Source organism: Peromyscus leucopus, chromosome X (genome assembly GCF_004664715.2).
Source record: "Peromyscus leucopus breed LL Stock chromosome X, UCI_PerLeu_2.1, whole genome shotgun sequence".
NCBI lineage: Eukaryota > Metazoa > Chordata > Mammalia > Rodentia > Cricetidae > Peromyscus > Peromyscus leucopus.
Window position 1 is genome coordinate 136,691,698 of NC_051083.1, and position 19,496 is coordinate 136,711,193.

Here is a 19,496-nt window from a genome sequence, read left to right on the forward strand (position 1 = left end):
GTAGAGACTGGGTTCAAGGCCATTCTGGACTCTGAGGCAGGGAAGCACAGGTGAGATGGATCAATGGGTAAAGGCACTTTCCAGGCAACCTTGATTTTGATCTTTGGAGCCCATGTAAAGGTGGGAGGAGAAAAACAACCCCACAGTATGACCTCTGCACATATTCCATGGCTTATGCACAGACAAACACATATATACGCACCTTTAACATTTTATGTGTATGGGTGTTTTGCCTAGATAAATGTGTACCACTTGCATGTCTGCTGCCTGCAAAGGCAGTAGAGGGTGTTGGATCTCCAGGAACTGGAGTTACAGTCAGTTGGTGCTGGGAATTGAACTTGGGTCCTCTGGAAGTACTTCTAGTACCCATCACTGCCTGAACCAGCCTCAGTTCTGGGAAAGCAAAGGGACCCATACCTAGCCTTGGATGATAGTAAAAAATCCAAGCAGCCAACTGAGAGGTAGTATGTAACACGAATTCTAAACTGTCTTTTAATAAAAACCTAGAGCCAGATATTGAGGTAAATGCTTAAAGATCAGAGAGACAAAGGAACAAGCCACAGCCACATCTTAACCTCTAGGACTCCAGCCTGAAAAGCCTTCAGTTTCTCCTCACGCCTTATATATCTTTCTCCACCCAGCTATCACTTCCTAGTCCTGGGATTAAAGGTGTGTGCTACCTCTGCCTGGCCTATATGTTTAATCTAGTGGCTTATTCTGTCCTTTGATCTTAAGACAAATTTTATTAGGGTATAAAATATATAACCACAGTGGTTGCTCACGCTTTTAATGCCAGCACTTGGTAAACAGGGGCAGGTGGATCTCTGTGAGTTCGAGGCCAACCTGGTCTACAGAGTGAGTTCTAGGACAGCCAAGGTTATGCAGAGAAACTGTCTGGGGGGTGGGAATCCAAGCAGCCAAATAGTGTCACTTTGTGACCAAGTAGGGGAAAGAGACTAAGCCTCAGAGTGAAGGGGGACACTTAACTACGAAATGTAGCTTGAAGAGCTCCATTAGCTAAGTCAGTGAAGCGCTGCGCTTAGCCTTGGGGCCAACTGGAGGAAGTAGTTAACTTTGAGGGCATGCAGGAAGCTAGGGGACACAGCTCTGTCACAAAAAAAGCCAGCAGAAAGAACTTGTAGTTTCTCTAAATGGTGTGGAAAGGAGTCCAACCTCCTGTGAGGCGGGGCGGGGCGCGATCACGTGCCAGAGCCGCGGGCGTAAGGCAGGGCCGGCGTCCACACGTTCCCTGGTGGCTGACGTCAAGCATCAGCTGACTAAGCCGCTGCTGCTGCCGCTGCCGCCAGGACTCTTTCCAGCCTAAGTCGCCACCGCTGCCGCCGCCACCACCGCTGCCGCTGCCACCGCCACTGCCACAGCTATTATGGCTCAGTACAAGGGCGCTGCAAGCGAGGCGGGCCGCGCCATGCACCTGATGAAGAAAAGGGAGAAACAGCGTGAGCAAATGGAGCAGATGAAGCAGAGGATTGCAGAGGTGTGGGCCAGGCCGGGGCGCCTCAGAGCATGCGCTTCGCGCGGGACCCCTTGCGGTCTCATGCTATTTGGCTCTAGGAGACCTCTAGGCGGGCTAGAGTGCCCGGAGGGCGGGCCCCCACTGGGGGGCGGGACTTGCTTGTGCGTCTCTGGCTGGTTAGGGAAGCCAGCTGAGACAGTGTAATGGGTAAAATGGGCTCAGTGTTGGGCCATGTCAGAGATTGAGACCACTAGCTTGTGAAAACTTCAGCAGGAGGGAGCCACAGTCTGTGATTCTTGGTGGCATTGATGTTGGGCGAGACTCACTGGCACTCCTCCTGAGCACAGAGCTTTCTATGTTCCCAGCCTTCCAATGCATACAGGGAAGTGGAGAGGCACAGGGGTATGCCACTGAAGCTAATTCCAGAGCCTTTAGCATCCCAGAGTACTAGCGTTTCCCTCAGGGCTTCTTCATTGAGTGGTCACTGGATTCAGGGGCGTGGTACCAAGGAGACCTGGCCTTGATCCTTTGGGCAAGACTCCTAAGAAGAGCAGGGCCTTAGCTCTCCAGGTGAGAGCAAGCCCTATCTAGGGAAATGAGAAGCCAAACCCAAGAACCAGCCTTCAGATGGAAGTATCATCAACCCTCAGTCATGCTTGTATTGACACCTAGTACTCTAGCTCTGACCCCATTGCCTCAGTGGCAGCTGTAAGTACACCTCTGCTGGCCACTCACTGGGAGGTCCTGGTCAGAGAGGGACCTACATGGCACCTATTATGATGGGGTTGGACTGAAGAACAGTGACATGGGTAGCTGCTGATGACATCCTGGGCCAAAAAGAAGGAAAATTCTCATGGGGGGTGGGCTCGACCTTTTTATTCCTCTTCTCGTTTATCCTTTCCTGAAATCCCATGGTTTGGGTCTCAGGAGTTTTGGCTTAAAGACTGAGTAGGAAAAAGACCAAAGGTGAGTATGGTAGTGGCTATAGGCTACTGAGGGAGTGCTGATCCCTAGCAGGAGACCTGAAGGGGCCAGAGCAGTTCAGGGATGCCAAGGAAAGGATCTCCTTTGGCTCCTTTAGTCCTCCTAGCTTCATGGATCCTTCCCCCCAGAAAAGGAAAGGGGTATGTGTCTTTTCTAAGATCATATCATAGTGTGTCTGGGTACAGATCTAGGACCCACAGGCACTCTTTCACTTCCACAGTGGAGTGGTAGATGGCCTTCACTGATGTGTACCTCCCCTGCAGGAGAATATAATGAAATCCAACATTGACAAGAAGTTTTCTGCACACTATGATGCTGTGGAAGCAGAGCTCAAATCCAGTACTGTGGGTAAGCAGGACACATGTACCACCTTCTTCCAGACCCAGGGGCTACTCCTTCACTGGCCTTGGCTGACCAGCCTTTCCTTCCATGTCTCCTTGCCTCACAGGTCTTGTGACCCTGAATGACATGAAGGCCAAGCAGGAGGCGCTGGTGAAAGAGCGAGAGAAGCAGCTGGCAAAAAAGGAGCAGTCAAAGGAGCTCCAGCTGTGGGTCCCCCATCCTTTCGAAGCAGTGGTCCCCTTCCAGTGCAGCCAGTGCTTAGGAGCTCCTGGGGGTGGGTCAGGCTGTTCCCATTCCACAGGGAGACCCCAGTTTCTGCTTTGGGAGCAGTTGCGGTATCTATTGAGCTCCACACTGGTTCTCACTTTCCAGGTTTATCTTTCTGCTCTCTGTAAAGGTGGTGAGTCCTTTCTGAGCCCTTTCTTTTTACTGGGTGCCTGAACAGCCTGCATTGTCACCATTCCTCTCTGTCCCATGACCCCTGTGTCCTTTATGCTTGGTGTGTCATAATCCGAGCCCTGCCCTTGAGCTTGAAGTAAACTAGGGCAAATAGAATCCCTCTGGGGTGCTGGGGAGATCCAGCTTGTGCTAAGTGGACCCCATGCTAGGCACACAGTGGCTCTGGGTCAGAGAAGGGCCCCAGGGCAAGAACATAGGGTATGATGGCCACCTATGCTTTGTTAGGAAGCTAGAGAAGCTTCGTGAAAAGGAACGCAAGAAGGAGGCCAAGCGGAAGATCTCTAGCCTGTCTTTCACCTTGGAGGAAGAAGAAGAGGGAGGTGAAGAGGAGGAAGAGGTGGCCATGTATGAGGAGGAACTGGAGAGGGAAGGTGAGGGCACTGCCCGCCAGAACTCTGTCTTGGCATTTGGGCTGACATTTGGGCCGGCAAAAGAAGAAACACACTCAGTTTTTAGCCTAAGTCACCTACTGTACTTGTGGTCCCCAGTTTCATACAGGATAGGAGAAGAAGACAGAACTGAGGCAGCATTATATTTTTAAACCTAAAGGATAGAGTTGCTGTCAGCAGTAGACTAAGTCAGAGCTAGGCCAGTACAGGAGCCACTGGTGTGAGAAGTTACCAGAGTACTACTAGTGCCTGGTCTAAAAGGATCCAGAAGCTGTCCTTTGGAGCACACAGGATAAACTGAGGAAGAGAGAAGATAGTCTAGACTAGGCTTGCCTGCTGAAACTTTCTGAAATAATAGAAGTGTTCGTGAATACCTTGCCAGGCATTGTGGGGTTTTTTTGTTTGTTTTGTTTGGTTTTGGTTTTATGAGATAGGGTTTATCTGTGTAATAGTCCTGGCTGTCTGGAACTCGCTTTGTAGACAAAGCTGGCCTTGAACTCACAGAGATTCGCTTGCCTCTAACTCCCTGAGTGCTGGGATTAAAGTGTGCACCACCACTACTAGCCACTGCCAAGTGGTGTAACTGCTCACCACAGGTGGCCACTGGGCACTTATTGTGATTGGTGAATTTGATCTATACATGCTGAAATACAGTGCCTCCAATGTACTGTCTTATATACATATATATACACACATCTGTTCTGTGCCTGGCCAGGCTACACAGTCAGTGTGGGCTCAGGACACTTGGGATTACTGCTTTCCCTAGAGCCCAAGGGAAATTGCTAGATCAATGTGAGATAGTCATATGGGGATAGTTGGATTGGGCATAAAGGATGAATATTTCATTAGTTACAGCGATGGGAGGAGGGAGGAAGAGTAGATGATGAAGTGAAAGAGTTGTACTGAAATAACAGGACAAAGAACACCTGTGAGGACTTGGAATAATTTAGGTAATAGCTGTTATTTTAGCCATGTAGGTCCGTCCCCCCTCCACTGGTTGCTTTCTGCCACTGTAATTTTTAAAAATTTCTTTTATTGAGACGGGGTCTCATGTAGCTAAGGCTGGTCTTGAACTCCGGATCTTCCTGATTTTCCTCAATGCTAAGATAATGTGTGCACTACCACACTGGGCCCTTCCACTTTAATTTTAGCAGTACATTTAACCCAGAAATAATACCAATATAGCTTTTTTGAACTAGATATACATTCAGTAGTGTTCAGAGCTCTATGTGGCAAGCAGTGTTATTGTTTTTTGTTTTGTTTTGATTTGGGTTTTTTTTTTTTTTTTTTTTTTTTTTGCTTGATGTATTTTGAGACAGGGTCTTATGTAGCTCAGTCTGGCCTTGATAGTCATCTTGCATCCACCTTAGGAGCTGTTCTAGATTACATAGGCTAGTGGAAATGTTGTCAACCTCACTGTGTATCAGTGGGATTTTTTCTTTCAGATAGTTTCACTATATATCCTAGGCTGGTGTCCAAATTTCAATGCTCTTGCCTCAGCCTTCTGAGTGCTAAGATTACAGGTGTATGCCACTACACCTAGTTCACTAGGGCTTTTGAAAAGCATGGGTGATGGGCTTTCCCCTTCCATCCAGAGATTTCATTTTGGTGTTTTAGAAATAGGAACTAATCACCCAGTGCCCTGGCATCTATTTTTTCTTTTAGTTTATGCTTGTTATTTATCTAGGTTAATAGTTATGTTTTTGTTTTTTTTCATTTGTTTGTTTATTTTGGCTTTTTTTGGAGACAGGGTTTTTCTGTGTAACAGCCCTAGCTGTCCTGGAAATTGCTTTGTAGACCAGGCTGGCCTTGAAATCACAGAGATTCACCTGCCTCTGCCTCCCGAGTGCTGGGATTAAAGGCTTGAGCTACCATCACCCAAATGGTTTTCTTTTTCTCTCTTTCTTTATTCTTTTTTTGCTTTTCAAGACAGGATTTCTTTGTATAGCTTTGGAACCTGTCCTAGAACTCACTCTGTAGACTAGGCTGGCCTTGAACTCACAGAGATCCGCCTGGCTCTGCCTCCCGAGTGTTGGGATTAAAGACATGTGCTGCCATCCGCCACCACCACCTAACGATTTTATGGTTTTTTCGAGACAGGGTTTCTCTGTGTAGCTTTGCGCCTTTCCTGGAACTCACTTGGTAGCCCAGGCTGGCCTCGAACTCACAGAGATCCGCCTGGCTCTGCCTCCCGAGTGCTGGGATTAAAGGCGTGCGCCACCACCGCCCGGCACGATTTTATTTTTAAGACAAGGTTTAACTGTAGTTGTCGCATGTCTGCCACTCACTGTATACACAGTGCTGGGCTTAAACTTTGATCCATGTGCTTCTTTTCTTCAGAGCTCGGATTAAAGTTATGTACTACCATAACTGGCTAAGTTAGTAGTACTTTTTTTTTTTTTAGTTTTTTGAGACAGGGTTTTTCTGAATAGCCCTGGCTGCTGTCCTGGAACTCACTTTGTAGCCCAGGCTGGCCTTGAACTCACAAAGATCCGCCTGCCTCTGCCTCCTGAGTACTAGGATCAAAGGCTTGCGCCACCACCTACTGGCAGTTAGTAGTTCTTACAACATACTCTAGGGGCCTGAGAGACCGAGACGTTACAGAGGTCCATAGAGATCAAAATCATTTTTAGGCCAGTCGTGGTAGCACATGCCTTTAATCCCAGCACTTTGGGAGGCAGAGGCGGGAAGTTCTCTGAGTTTGAGCCTAGCCTGGTCTATATAAGAGAGTTCCAGACCACTCAGGGCTACATAAATGTGATTCTGTCTAAAAACAAACATGCAAAATCATTTTCTGAAAAATGATAAGATGTTCTTTGTCTCATTTGCTATAGAGATCACCACAAAGAAAAGGAAATTGGGGAAGAACCCTGATGTGGACACAAGCTTCTTGCCTGACCGGGACCGAGAGGTAAAAACTGGTGTTGACTTTGGTGTTGATCATGAAGTTGGTTTTGGTGGAGACTCTAGCCCTGGAAGCAGCCCTGAACCTCATCCTTTGTCCATTTCCTCTCAGGAGGAGGAGAATCGGCTTCGAGAAGAGCTGCGTCAGGAGTGGGAAGCCAAGCAGGAGAAAATCAAGAGTGAGTACTATATAGCTAGATATAGTGGCTTAGGCCTGTTATCTCAGCACTCAAGATACTAAGGCAAAAGGATCTGAAGTTCAAGGTCATCTTTAGCTACAAGGCTAGTTTGAAGCCAGCCTTGGCTACATTAGATCTAGTCTCAAAAAGTCAAAAACAAAACAGACACTAAAACAACCAATAGTGGCTGGAGAGATGGCTCAGTGGTTAAGAGCACTGACAGCTCTTCCAGAGGACCCAGGTTCAGTTCCCAGCACCCACATGGCAGCTCACAACTGTCTAACTCCAGTTCCAGGGGACCCGACACCCTCACACAGATATACTTGCAGGCAAAACACCAATGCACATAAAATAAAAAGAAATTAAAAAAAAAAAAAACAAGTTCTAGTAGAGTTGGGCATGTGTGGTCTAGAGTTGGCAGAGAGAGAACAGGGACAAGGCCCAAACAGCTCTCTTGCAAATATTCACCTTGGTTATGTATCTCAAGGGAACTCTTAGCACTTGGGTCTGAAGATCAAGAGAGGCAACTCTTATTTGTAGGTGAAGAGATTGAAATCACCTTTAGTTACTGGGATGGCTCTGGACACCGGCGCACAGTTAAGGTAAGAAGTGGAAGGGCTCCTTTGTCTTGAGTTCAGTGGAACTTTGTCTTGGCTTGGGAAACCTCTGTGGATAGCAGGGTGGATCTTTGCCTTCTTGGAGGTATTTCTTTGGACTGTTGTTTTTACTTCCCAATTTACTGGTATACCTGCTTCTGCAGATGAAAAAGGGCAACACAATGCAGCAGTTCCTGCAGAAAGCACTTGAGATCTTGCGCAAAGATTTCAGTGAGCTCAGGTGAGCAAACTATACACGTGTGTGCCTGTGTTGTGCATCTGTGAAAAGCCTGCCTTCCTGGCCAGGGTATCAGATAACCCTGCTGACTGTTCCACATCTGGGAAGATTTTATGCTGGGCACTGTTCCTCAAAGAGGAAAGCTGTGCTCTTTTTTCTTAACTTCCACCTGTAGAGAGTTTAGGTGAGAGAGCCCTGCCTTGGTGATATGGTCCAGAAGTGGAGGACACTGGGATTCCCATCCCAGGTTCACTAAACTACACAGTTTCCCTTAAACTATAAGGCTTAAAGCATTGTGCCAACTCTGCTGACTTCCAGCTGTTCATCCCCTCCTCTCTCTCTCTCTCTCTCTCAGGTCAGCAGGGGTGGAGCAGCTCATGTATATCAAGGAGGACTTAATCATCCCCCACGTGAGTCCCTTCAACCCAGGGTCATACACACTGGTTTCATAGAGTCACCATACTGCTGTGCACTCTTCCAGGGCTGGGGAGCACAGTGGTGCCTGCTCCTACCCTGCAGGTAGGGGTATGGGGAATAGTGGGTGATAGAGGCTTAGATGGATCATCAAGGTTGCCTTTCTCACTCTCTGCTCCTAGCATCACAGCTTCTATGATTTCATCGTTACCAAGGCACGAGGAAAGAGTGGTGAGTGATTCTATCTTAGTTTATGCTATAGCTTGTTCTAATATGTTGGGAAGGGCAGTAGCATGGCCTTGGGATTACTGCTTCTCCCTTCCAGGGCCACTCTTCAACTTTGATGTTCATGATGATGTACGACTGCTCAGTGATGCCACTGTGGAGAAGGATGAGGTATGATAGTGCTAGGATACTGGTCAGGCAAAGGTGCCCTGAGCCTGACATGGGGGTTGTCCTTGGGGAGAAGTCACAGGAAGGCAAGGTCAGGTAGTATGGCCCTGAATTACAGCCTTCATTCCTCAGTCACATGCAGGCAAAGTGGTGCTGAGGAGCTGGTATGAGAAGAACAAGCACATCTTTCCTGCCAGCCGCTGGGAGCCCTATGACCCAGAGAAGAAATGGGACAAGTACACGGTGAGGAGTCAGGGAAGACAGGCAGGAAGGTTAGGTCTTGGGAAGCTACTTCTTGGTGGTCCCACTGCTGGGCTGGGCAGCTCAAAGTCAGGGGTGTGAGTCACCTCGGCTTTCAGTGACCTGCAACCATCCTGCTAGGAAACCAGAGATAACTAATCTGACATCGTAACACATACCTATAATCCCTCCACTAGGGAAATTGAGGCAAGAGGAGCATAAGTGCCCAGCCACCCTACATAGCAAGACCACTTTAACACATACACACACACACACACACACACACACACACACACACACACACACACACACACAGAGGCAGGGGCGGGGATGGGAGGAGAATCATAAGTGACATGCTAGCCTGTCCCTATTTATTTCCTGGCTTCCTTTCCTTGTTTCATGTGTCCCCATTTTCTCATACCAGATCCGGTGAGCATCCAGAAGTGGGCATGACCTTGGCTCTCCCCAGCGTGCCCTCCATATCTCTAGGGCTCCAGGTGCCTAGATTCCCTGGGATCATGCCAGAGCACTCTGGGAGGATGTTAGTTGCTGTTCTCTGGCCCTGATATTGTCATTACTACTTTTCTCTTTTACAATAAAAAAGTGCACATGTGGGAGTCAGAGTGCCTGCATTATAAGAACCTGTGCTTTATTTTTAGAGAGAGAGAGAGAGAGAGAGAGAGAGAGAGAGAGAGAGAGAGAGTGTGTGTGTGTGTGTGTTGCCAGAAGGCAACCTTGAGAGTCATTTTTGTTCTCCAACTTTTTTTTGGAGATGGGATCTCTCACAGGCCTGGAACTTGCCAAGTACACTAGGCTGGAAGGTCGGTGAGCCCCAGGGAGCTACCTGTCTCTATCTCTCCAGGGTTGAAATTGTACATGTATATCATCAACGTTGGGCTTTTAAAAATATGGATTCTGGGGATTAAACTGATAATCTCATGTTTGCAATGCAAACACTTTACCAACTGAGTTATCTCTCTAGACCTAAAACATTTTTGTTGAAATAACATTTATATAATATTTTGGTCATTTTACCAGGTGTGTGATCATACTTATAATCGTAGTACTAGGGAAGTAGAAGCAGAGGGAGCATGAGTTTTGAGATTTGCCTGGGTTGCACAGCAAGTTCTAGGCCAACCTGAGCTACAGAGTAAGATCCTGTGTCAACCTCTTCTACAGACCACACCAAAGGATTCTTCTTTTCACCCATTCCTTTTTATTTTATTTTTTTAGACAGGTTCACTCTACATAGCCATAGCTGTCCTTAGAACTCACTCTGTAGACCGGGCTGGCCTTGAACTCAGAGATCCATCTACCTCTGCCTCCCAAGTGCTGAGATTAAAGGCATGTACCATCACATCATCCATTCATTTTTAAACCATTGTGAATAAATTAGTTTATTCACAATGCATGCAACCATCCCCTCCATATATATCGAGAACATTTGCATCATTATTCCATGGACTTCCTGGGTTTTTAGCAGTCATTCCTCATATCCCCAGGCCTAGACCTTAGCAACCTTTAAGCTTTCTGTAGATTGGCCTCTTCTAGATATTTCACTTGTCTGGAAATAGAAAGGGATGCCATGGGAACAAATCTGAAAGCAAAAGGAGGGCTTTCTAAGGGAAGGCCCAGCTGTTGCCATGACCCTGCCCTCCCTTCCCCAGGACACTTAGGTAGTACTGTTCTTGAATGTGGGGACATAGCCTCACACTTGGACAGGGCTCTGGAGTGAAAAGGAAATACTTCCTTAAGCCTCCTTCCCGGGTTCTTGTGTCCTCTTAGCTGCCTCTTCCATGGGGTCTTGGCCAAGCACCTCTCCTAGCTCCTGTCCCCAGTACCACCAGTCATGGCTGCTATGGGTGCCTTGAAGTTCACGTGCCACATCTGTGCCTACCCTGCTCAGACTGCATGGGAACTGGTCACTGTTATAGCCCCAGGGGCAGGATCCATCTGGGGGTGGACAGTGCCTCAGCCTTCAGTACCAGTGGCTCTGCCATCTCAATGGCAGCTCTCTCAGTTCCTCTTGGGTAAGCTGAGACATAGTGGTCCAGCTTGGAGAGTAGAAAAGATGAGTTGAGAGTCCCTTCCCTGTTTGAGGCCAGGTGCTTGTCTGCACCTTGCCTCTCTGGCAAGCATGAATATCTAATGGTACTACGTAGTGAGCTTTGCTGGAGGAGGCTTGGTCCTTGACTCTGTGCCTATGGTAGAGACATCTGAGATCACTTTGAGGATGGAGAGGGTAAAGTAGGTCAGGAGAGCACATTGTAGTAGGTAGTTAGACCTCATCTTCTACTCCAGATGTATGCTGCTGGGAGTCCTGGATGCGAATTGTCTAGTCCCCCGTGACAATCCCAATCTGCCATTTGAGAAGCCATCAGAAAAAGAAGGCACTATGGATAAAAAGTTCACTCTCGGCTATCTTATCCACATATTAGTGCCTCAAATCCCCTCTTTAGTCCCCAAGCTCTCTGAACTCTACATTCATATGGATCTGAGGCCCAAGGGACTCTGAGCCTGGATAGGTCATACCTAGATAGAAGCTACTACAATTCTGCATCTTCTGGAAAAGGAACTCCTTTGAAGTTCACTGCTGAGTCTTCATGGGGAAGGATCTGTGTTGTTGGTTGTTTTTATTTTTGGCTCTTTTGGGGGCCCACCACCCAGCTCCCAAATAAATCCACAGGGAGTCTTATTATTACTTATAAATGTTTGGCCTTAGCTTGGCTTATTTGTAGCCAGCTTTCCTTAAATTATCCTAGCTTCCTTTTGCGTCTGTTTTTTTTCTTTTCTTATCTATATATCTAACTTTTACTCTTACTCCATGGCTGGGTGGCTGGGTGGCTGGGTAGCTGGCCCCTAGCATCCTCCCCTCCTTGTTCTCTTACTCTTTGATCTCTCTTGCTCTCCTATTTATTCTCTCTGCCTGACAGCTCCACCTATCCTTTCTCTTGCCTTGCTATTGGCCATTCAGCTCTTTATTATACCAATTGGGTGTTTTCGACAAGAAAAGTAACACATAAACAAATGCAACAGATCTATTTTCCGGAAACAACCCCAAGTACTTGGGGAGACCTTAGGGTCAAGACTAAGAGGATAAAGGTCTGTCAGGGAAAGAGATGTCAGTTTTTTGTTTGTTTTTGTTTTATTTTCTTTGAGACAGTCTTTTTGTGTAGCCCTGGCTATCCTGGGGGTCCCTATGTAGACCAGGCTGGCCTCAAACTCATAGAGATCCACCTGTCTCTGCCTCCTGAGTGCTGGGTTTAAAGATATATCAACATGCCTGGCTAGAGAGGCCACATTCTTGTTGTGGCCAATGGAGAGACGGAAGGCTGTACCATGGTGGATCCAGGATCCCTTTGAAGTGTTGAGCTGTATTAGCTATGTTCCTTGTTGCAATAAAATAGCTGACAGAAGCTACTTAAGGAAGAAGGGGAAGTGGGGCTGGAAAGGTGGCTCAGCAGTTAAGAACAATTGTTGCTCTTCCAGAGGACCTGGGTTCAGTGCCCAGCACCCACATGGCAGCTCACAACTGTCTATAACTCAGTTCCAGAGGACCTGACACTGTCACACAGACATACATGCAGGCGAAATACTAATGCACATAGATTTTTTAAAAAAGGGAGAAAGGGTTTATTTTGGTTCACAGTTTGATGGTACAATCCATCATGGCAGAGAAAGCATGGTGGCAGAAGCTTGAGGCAACTGGTGGTCACATTGCATCTACAGTCAGGAAGCAGAGAGAGGTGAAAGATGGTGCTCAGCTCAGTTCCTCCTTTTTTTTTTTTTTTGGTTTTTCGAGACAGGGTTTCTCTGTGTAACTTTGCACCTTTCCTGGAACACACTTGGTAGCCCAGGCTGGCCTCAAACTCACAGAGATCCGCCTGCCTCTGCCTCCAGAGTGTTGGGATTAAAGGGGTGCGCCACCACTGCCCTAAAGGCTTGTTTTTTTGTTTTTTGTTTGTTTTTGGTTTTTTTTTTTTTTTTTTTTTTTTTTTTTTTTTTTTTTTTTTTTTTGGTTTGGTTTTTCGAGACGGGGTTACTGTGTAACTTGCACTGTAGACCAAGCTGGCCCAGAACTCACAGAAATCTGCTTGCCTCTGCCTCCCAAGTGCTGGGATAAGGGCATGAGCTACTATACTGGCTTAGTTCCTTTTATTTATTCTGACACTCTGGCCCATAGGATGGTCCTACCTATACCCACTGACAGCATCTTCCTACCTCAATATAGAAACTCCTACACAGACACAACTAGAGGCTGGTGGTCTTCTTGTGAGTCTAGAATCTAGACTCTAGATCCTGTCACAAATTGACATTAATCATCCTGGGGCCAAGCTTGAAGAGCAGAACTAGAGGGTCCAGTTCCTAAGATTCCTGTGTGGCCACTGGGGTTCAACTGTCTGTATGAACCTCATTATTGGAAGCTGGTGCTGGCCTGAGGAGGGTTAATTAGGTGTGACCCAAGTTCGGTAGTGTTAGTTATTTGCAGTGCTCTTACCCTGCAAGGAAATGTCACGAAACACGACAGAATCCACTAACAAGAGTTTTATTAAGATAGGAAAGAGAGACAGATGTGACAGGCCTGTGGAAACACACGTGATTAAAGAAAGATGGAGCCAGGAATATGGCGCCGGCTTATAAAGGCTGGGCCGCACCTGTGCACACAGGCCCATGTGGCTACTCCACTCATACGCATAGATCACATGGTTGTGCTGTGTGCTTTATGCAACCATGCAAAGTCACAGGGTCATGGTCACGCCAGATGTTTCGATCGGGAAATGGCTAATTTGACCTGGAGTGGGTATGGGGCTTCGTTTCTCTCAAAGACTGCTTCCGGTTGAATAGTGGGCATCAGTTGGCTCTTGCGGGAAATGGGGAGGGTAGCTTGTGAAGTCCTGGGATGATGGTGAGGGGGTCCTGGAATGAAGTTCTGTCGTCCCCTTGTTTTGCAGCTGTCCATCCTTCGTGGTGTGGCTGGGAACCTTTTGTCTGACAAGATACTGGTGACACAGAAAAAGCTTAGAGAAAAAAGAATCATTACTATTTTATTTTTGGAGTTGGCATTTACCTCAGGTCGATCTGGCCTGCCCAGATGGAGACATGTGACATTTATCTGAGGTAGAGCTGGCCTTAGTACTCTGCTTAATTTTTACCTGAGACAAGCCTTATTAGAGGTAGTTTATTCAAGGCACCTGTTTCCCTTATTAGGCTAGCATTTAGGAAACACAAGTGATCAGTTGTTGAGTATTGAACAATGATAGACTATTGTATTATATTTTCCTTACCGCCTGGATGTTTTTGATGGTCCTTTTTGCCTCTGGCTCTGTGTGGCCCTGGTTGGGAAAGGAAGGGGTGATACCTTATTCCTCTGGAATTGGTGACAAGGCAGTGGATCCTGATGTCCTCTGGAGTACAAAGCCCTGTTTGTTTCACTGTATATGAAGAGAGATTGTTCTGGGATGGAGGTGAGATAAAAGGTTTTAGATGAGACAGGTGGACCCAGTGAGGAAAGCCCTCGAGTTTAGCAGCTGTAAGAGTCACAAGAATTACCTTGAAGGGTCCCTGCCACTTAGGGGAAAGGGGTGAAGGGCGCTGGCCTGGAGGGAAGAGAAGAACCTGATCCCCAATGTGGATTGGAGTTGGACAATTATTGTCACACGGCTGAGATAATGAACAGTCTGCGTAGCTCCATAGGATAGACCTTAGGTGACATAAAAGGGGAGTTAACAGGCTATCTGGAACAGTTGGAGGGTTGGAAAAAAGACCTGGTATTAGAACCGGCCTTCCATACATTAGTTCAAATGGAGAAATTGAAAGAGGCTTTTTAGGAAGATCCCTGAGCCTGAGAAGAGCTAGAGGCAATAATCTTACCCAGTCGAGGTAAAGTTCCTGTGACATCTTAGTAAGAATAGTTTTTAAAGACTGGTTGGTATGCTCCACCTTTCCTGAGGATTGAGGACAGTATGGGATATGAAAATGCCAAGGAATGTTAAGAGCCTTAGCTAGTGTCTGAGAAATCTGAGAGGTGAACTCTGGGCCATTGGCAGACTGAAGAGAAGCAGGAACCCCAAACCGAGGAATAATTTCTCGGAGAAGGAGGTCTGCAACTGTCTGAGCCTGCTTATTAGAAACCGGATATGCCTCCACCCAATTTGAAACTGAGTCCACCATCATGAGGAGATATTTAACTTTCCTGACAGTGGGCATATGGGTAAAATTGAGCTACCAATCAGTCCCTGGAAGGGAACCTCTAGCTTGGTGGGTGGGAAAAGGCTGACTCCTGTACTTGGTATTGGGATCTGTTTTTTGGCAGATTTCACAAGAGGCAGTAATAGTTCTTAAGAACTGTAAGTCCTCAGAGTTGGGCTGCAGGTGAGCTTTTATGAATTGAGACAGAGCAAGATTATTAGGATAAAAGAGATGGTGTAGATAGGACAGAATTTGCCTAGTGTCAGGGGTTCCCTGTGAGGGTGTGAGCTATACTGTATGGATTCCCTGTAGTGGGTGAGGTGAGACTTGGCCCTGGAGGGCCGCTGTCCTGGCTGCCTGATCAGCCTGGTTGTTTCCCTTAGAGATGATGGAGCTCGGTCTGATGAGACCGGCAGTGGACAATTCCTATAGCCTTGGGGAGGTGGGAAGGCTCCAGCATGGCCATTATTTGGACTGAGTTAGATATTGATCCCTCTTTTGCTGTGAGAAGGCCACGTTCCCTCCAAATAGCAGCATGGGACAGGAGGATATAAAAAGCATATTTGGAGTCTGTTTAAACATTTAAAGATTGTCCCTGTACCAATTGGAAGGCACAGGTGAGAGCTATCAGCTCAGTCTGTTGGTTAGTGGTGTGTGTGGGTAATGCCTGTGCCTCTATCATCTCAGTATCTGACACTATGGCATAACCTGCTTTATGGGTCCCTTCATATAAAAAGGAGCTGCCATCTGTGTACCAGGTATAAGTAGCCTGAGGCAATGTGCCCTCCTGTATGTGTGAAGGGTGAGGTAACAGTTCCTCCAAGGTTTCAGTGCAGGAATGAGAAGGAGAATAGTCAGCATTAGGTTGAGGAAGGAGGCTTGAAATATTAAGAGGTGGACAAGTCTGGAAAGTAAGTGTGGCATCCTCTAGTAATGCCACCTGAAGAGAAAGAACCTGGGAAGGAGGTAAAGTTTGTAAGCCTTTATAACCTAAGAGATGGGACAGATTATGGTGAGAGAAGACAGTAATGGATGACCCAAAGCTGAGCTTCTTTGATTCCCGAATAAGGAACTCTGCAGCTGCTAAGGCACAGATGCAAGGTGCCCAGCCCTGACTGGCAAAGTCTAACTTCTTTGACAGATAGGCTACAGGTGCAAAGGAGGGTCCCAGCTGATGCCCTAGAGTTCCCAGGGCAAATCCTTCCTTCTCTACTACATAGAGGGAGAAGGGACGGGTTAAGTCTGGAAGATGAAGCACTGGGGCCTGAAGAAGAGCCTGATGGAGCTTCTGGAAAGGTTTAGTGACAGGATGAAGAAGGGGCTCATGTGGCGAGCCCTGAGCTACCTCGTATAAGGGGCGAGCAAGGAGAGAGAAAGACGGAACCCAAGACCGTAGAAAGCCAGCTATTCCTAGGAAAGACAGGATCTCCTGTTTAGTAGAAGGGACTGTAAGAGACTGGATTAGACGCTTTCTGTCTACAGTAATAGTCTTATGGGTTGGAGTAATAGACCCAAATAGGTGACCTGGGGAGTTGACAGCTGAACTTTAGAAGGAAATGCCCTATAAGCCTGTTCCCATACCTGCCTGTGCTCCTCAGGAAGTAAATTATTAGAAAGTATCATGTATATATCATGAAAGGTGAGACTATAAGATTGAGTTATATATTGAAACTGTTTAATAAAGGAAGCAGAATTAGAAGTATAAGAACCCAGCTTAGTTTCTATCTGAGAGAGTTCTGCGAGAGAGAATGGTCCATCCACACCAGCCACCTCTCACAAAGGGAGAACAGTGGAAGGGTTTGGGTGGCTGGAATCAGGCATTTTAGCAGTTCGAGAGTGGGTGGTAGGAGGAGTAAAGGTCGGAGCCAGGGCAGGGCTTTGGAAAAAACCACTGCCGAGGGAGGAGCAGCTGCTGCCAAAGGAAGATCAGCTTTAGAAGGAGAAGAATCTGGAAGAGGAGCTGAAGGAACAGACGCCCTTGGAGTAGGGGTGGGAGCAGAAGCTTGGATATGTGGAGGTTCATTAGCAGGATCTAGAGTCAGAGATTCCGGAGTCAGAGAATCCTCTAGTTTAGACATAGCTAAGGGCATATGAGCAGGAGAGAAGGAATCCAGAGATGGTTTAGCACTGAGAAACAAGAAAGCTATGATATAGGGCAACTCTTTCCATTTGCCTGTTCACTGGCAGAAATTAGATAATTCCCATAAAATATCGGGATCTAAGGAGCGGCTTGGTGGCCATTTTTTTGTTATTTTCTAAAGCATATTTGGGCCATCTCTTAGTACAGAGACGGATAAGCTTAGGAATCTTTAAGTAAGGCATTAAGCTGAGAGGTTTCAAAGCTTCAAGAAGACAGCCTAAGGAAGAAGTAGGACTGATAAGGTTGGAAGCCTTATTTCCCATGTCTGCAGCAGAGGCAGAAAAATTTAAAAAAAAAAAAAAAAAAAAAAACGTGATCTGGAGCCAAGGCCCCAGGCATCCCTAAAGCCAAGGACAGATACTGGGCACAGGCTGCTAGATGGCTTGTCAGCCGAAAAGCAGCCCCCCCTCCCCCCACTGCATGAAGCAAGGATTCCCTGGGAATCTGGAACAGTGTCTACCTCTTCGTCAAGCCGGAAAAACATGTCGCTCCCACACAGCCTCAGGACGTACCCAATGGTGGTGGTCCAACCTCAAGGAATATCTCAAGCTGCAGACATGGTAGATGGCTAGAAATTTAGGCCTGTGATAGGGGCTGACCATAGCCAGTAAAGACCGTGGTCTGGGGTTTCCCCGGTTTCAAGAATACTCAGTGAGGTACCAGATGCTCAACAGTCATTCTCACAGATTCAGGAAACCATTTACGCTGGCCAAAAAGTGGGGGACTCATCAATTGGAGCAGTGGTGTTGAATGGCAATTCATGCGGCCAGGCGAATGGACAGTGGTCTGTTGCGTACAGAGCAGAGTCCCCCGTTTATAGGTTTCTGGAAGCACCCACTTCATCACGACACCAGATGTTGCTTATTTGCGGTGCTCTTACCCTTCGAGGAAATGTCACAAAACATGACAGAATCCACTAACAAGAGTTTTATTAAGATAGGGAAGAGAGACAGACGTGACAGGCCTGTGGAAACACACGTGAGTAAAGAAAGATGGAGCCGGGAATCATGGCGCCAGCTTATAAAGGCTGGGCTGCACCTGTGCACACAGGCCATGTAGCTATTCCATGCATGTATGTAGATCACATGGTTGCGCTGTGCACTTTATGCAACCACATAAAGCCACGGGGTCCTGGTCACTCGAAATATTTCAACCTGGAAATGGCTATTTTGACCCGGAAATGGCTAGGCGTAAGTGTCTAGGTCCGCAGGACATGGGGGCATATTTTAAATCTCTATCAAGTAGGCCCTTTGAAAGTTCTCTGAGATGAATATAGAGTTCAAAAGATAAAATAGGACTGTAGAAGAAGTAGAGGAGCTGCCAGCAGATGCCATTCAATTTTCTGGAAATTTATGACATCACAAAGGAACAGATGGGCCATGCACAGAGGTAGTATGGTGAGAAGAAAGGAAATTGGTGTAAGACAAATTGCTAAATGGTCTTATTAATAAAAAACCTGGAGCCAGATATTGGGGTAAAAATACCTGAAAGATCAGAAGAATAAGAAAAGCCACAGACAACCTCACCTCACCAACACCTCAGTCTCCAAAGAGACCTACTTCCTGTATACCCATGCCTATATGCTTTTCTGTTCTGCCATCTCATTTCCTCTCTCCTCCCTGCTATATCACTTCCTGTCTGTCTGTATAGACCTCCAGACCTCTATGGTTAGTGCTGGGATTAAAGGAATGTGTCCCCACACCTGGCTCTGTTCCCAGTGTGGCCTTGATGGATCACAGAGACCCAGATGGATCTCTGCCTCCCAAATATTAGGATAAAAGGCATGTGCTACCATTGCCTGACTTCTATGTTTAATATAGTGGCTAGCTTTTTCCTCTGAACTTCAGATAAGCTTTATTAGGCTGCACAATATTTTGGGAGACACAATATATCACCATGTTTCCCCTTTTTTGTCTAAAATAAAAATAAAAAAAATTATAAGGAAAATATATACAACAAGTACAATAACTATATGCAATATATACAGGCAATAAATATACCAACAATGTCTAGTCCATTTGCATTTGACAAACTCAGAGAAAATATTCCATTATCTATTTTTGTGAATCCAAAGGATGTATCTAATTCACTTTCTATCCTAATTTGCATTACCCAAACTATCTTTTGATGTCTTTCAAACTTATACACTTTACACCTCTTTAGTGAATTTCTTTTCTGAACTTCTTTTTTTGTTTGTTTGTTTGTTTTTCAAGACAGGGTTTCTCTGTGTAGTTTTGGTTGGTGCCTGTCCTAGATCTTGCTCTGTAGACCAGGCTGGCCTCGAACTCACACAGATTTGTCTGGCTCTGTCTCCCGAGTGCTGGCATTAAAGGTGTGTACCACCGCCTGGCTTTTTCTGAACTTCTTAACAAGGAAAAGTATAACTATCTAATCTTCAACTCCCTCAGAGACCTGAGAAGGAAATAATATTACCTAGTAAAACAGGAAGTGCAAACAAGTGACTTCCAAAAAATGTGAGTTGACAGAAACAGCTGGCTGCCTGGACAATCACCAGAGGTTTCTCTGCAACATTGGGGCACCATCTTTGGCCTACA

The 19,496-nt window shown here is 46.5% G+C and overlaps 1 protein-coding gene across 1 annotated transcript; it reads left to right on the forward strand.

Moving 5' to 3' along the window:
* Positions 1-1,260: 1,260 nt before the first annotated feature.
* On the forward strand, positions 1,261-9,250 carry Fam50a (family with sequence similarity 50 member A). The gene is made up of 13 exons (XM_028888579.2): positions 1,261-1,495; positions 2,722-2,806; positions 2,907-3,006; positions 3,485-3,630; positions 6,483-6,559; positions 6,665-6,731; positions 7,272-7,333; positions 7,492-7,568; positions 7,921-7,975; positions 8,162-8,210; positions 8,305-8,375; positions 8,505-8,615; positions 9,037-9,250. The coding sequence occupies exons 1-13, from the start codon at positions 1,385-1,387 to the stop codon at positions 9,043-9,045; spliced, it is 1,020 nt and encodes a 339-aa protein (XP_028744412.1). The 5' UTR covers positions 1,261-1,384; the 3' UTR covers positions 9,046-9,250.
* The last annotated feature ends 10,246 nt before the right edge of the window (positions 9,251-19,496 follow it).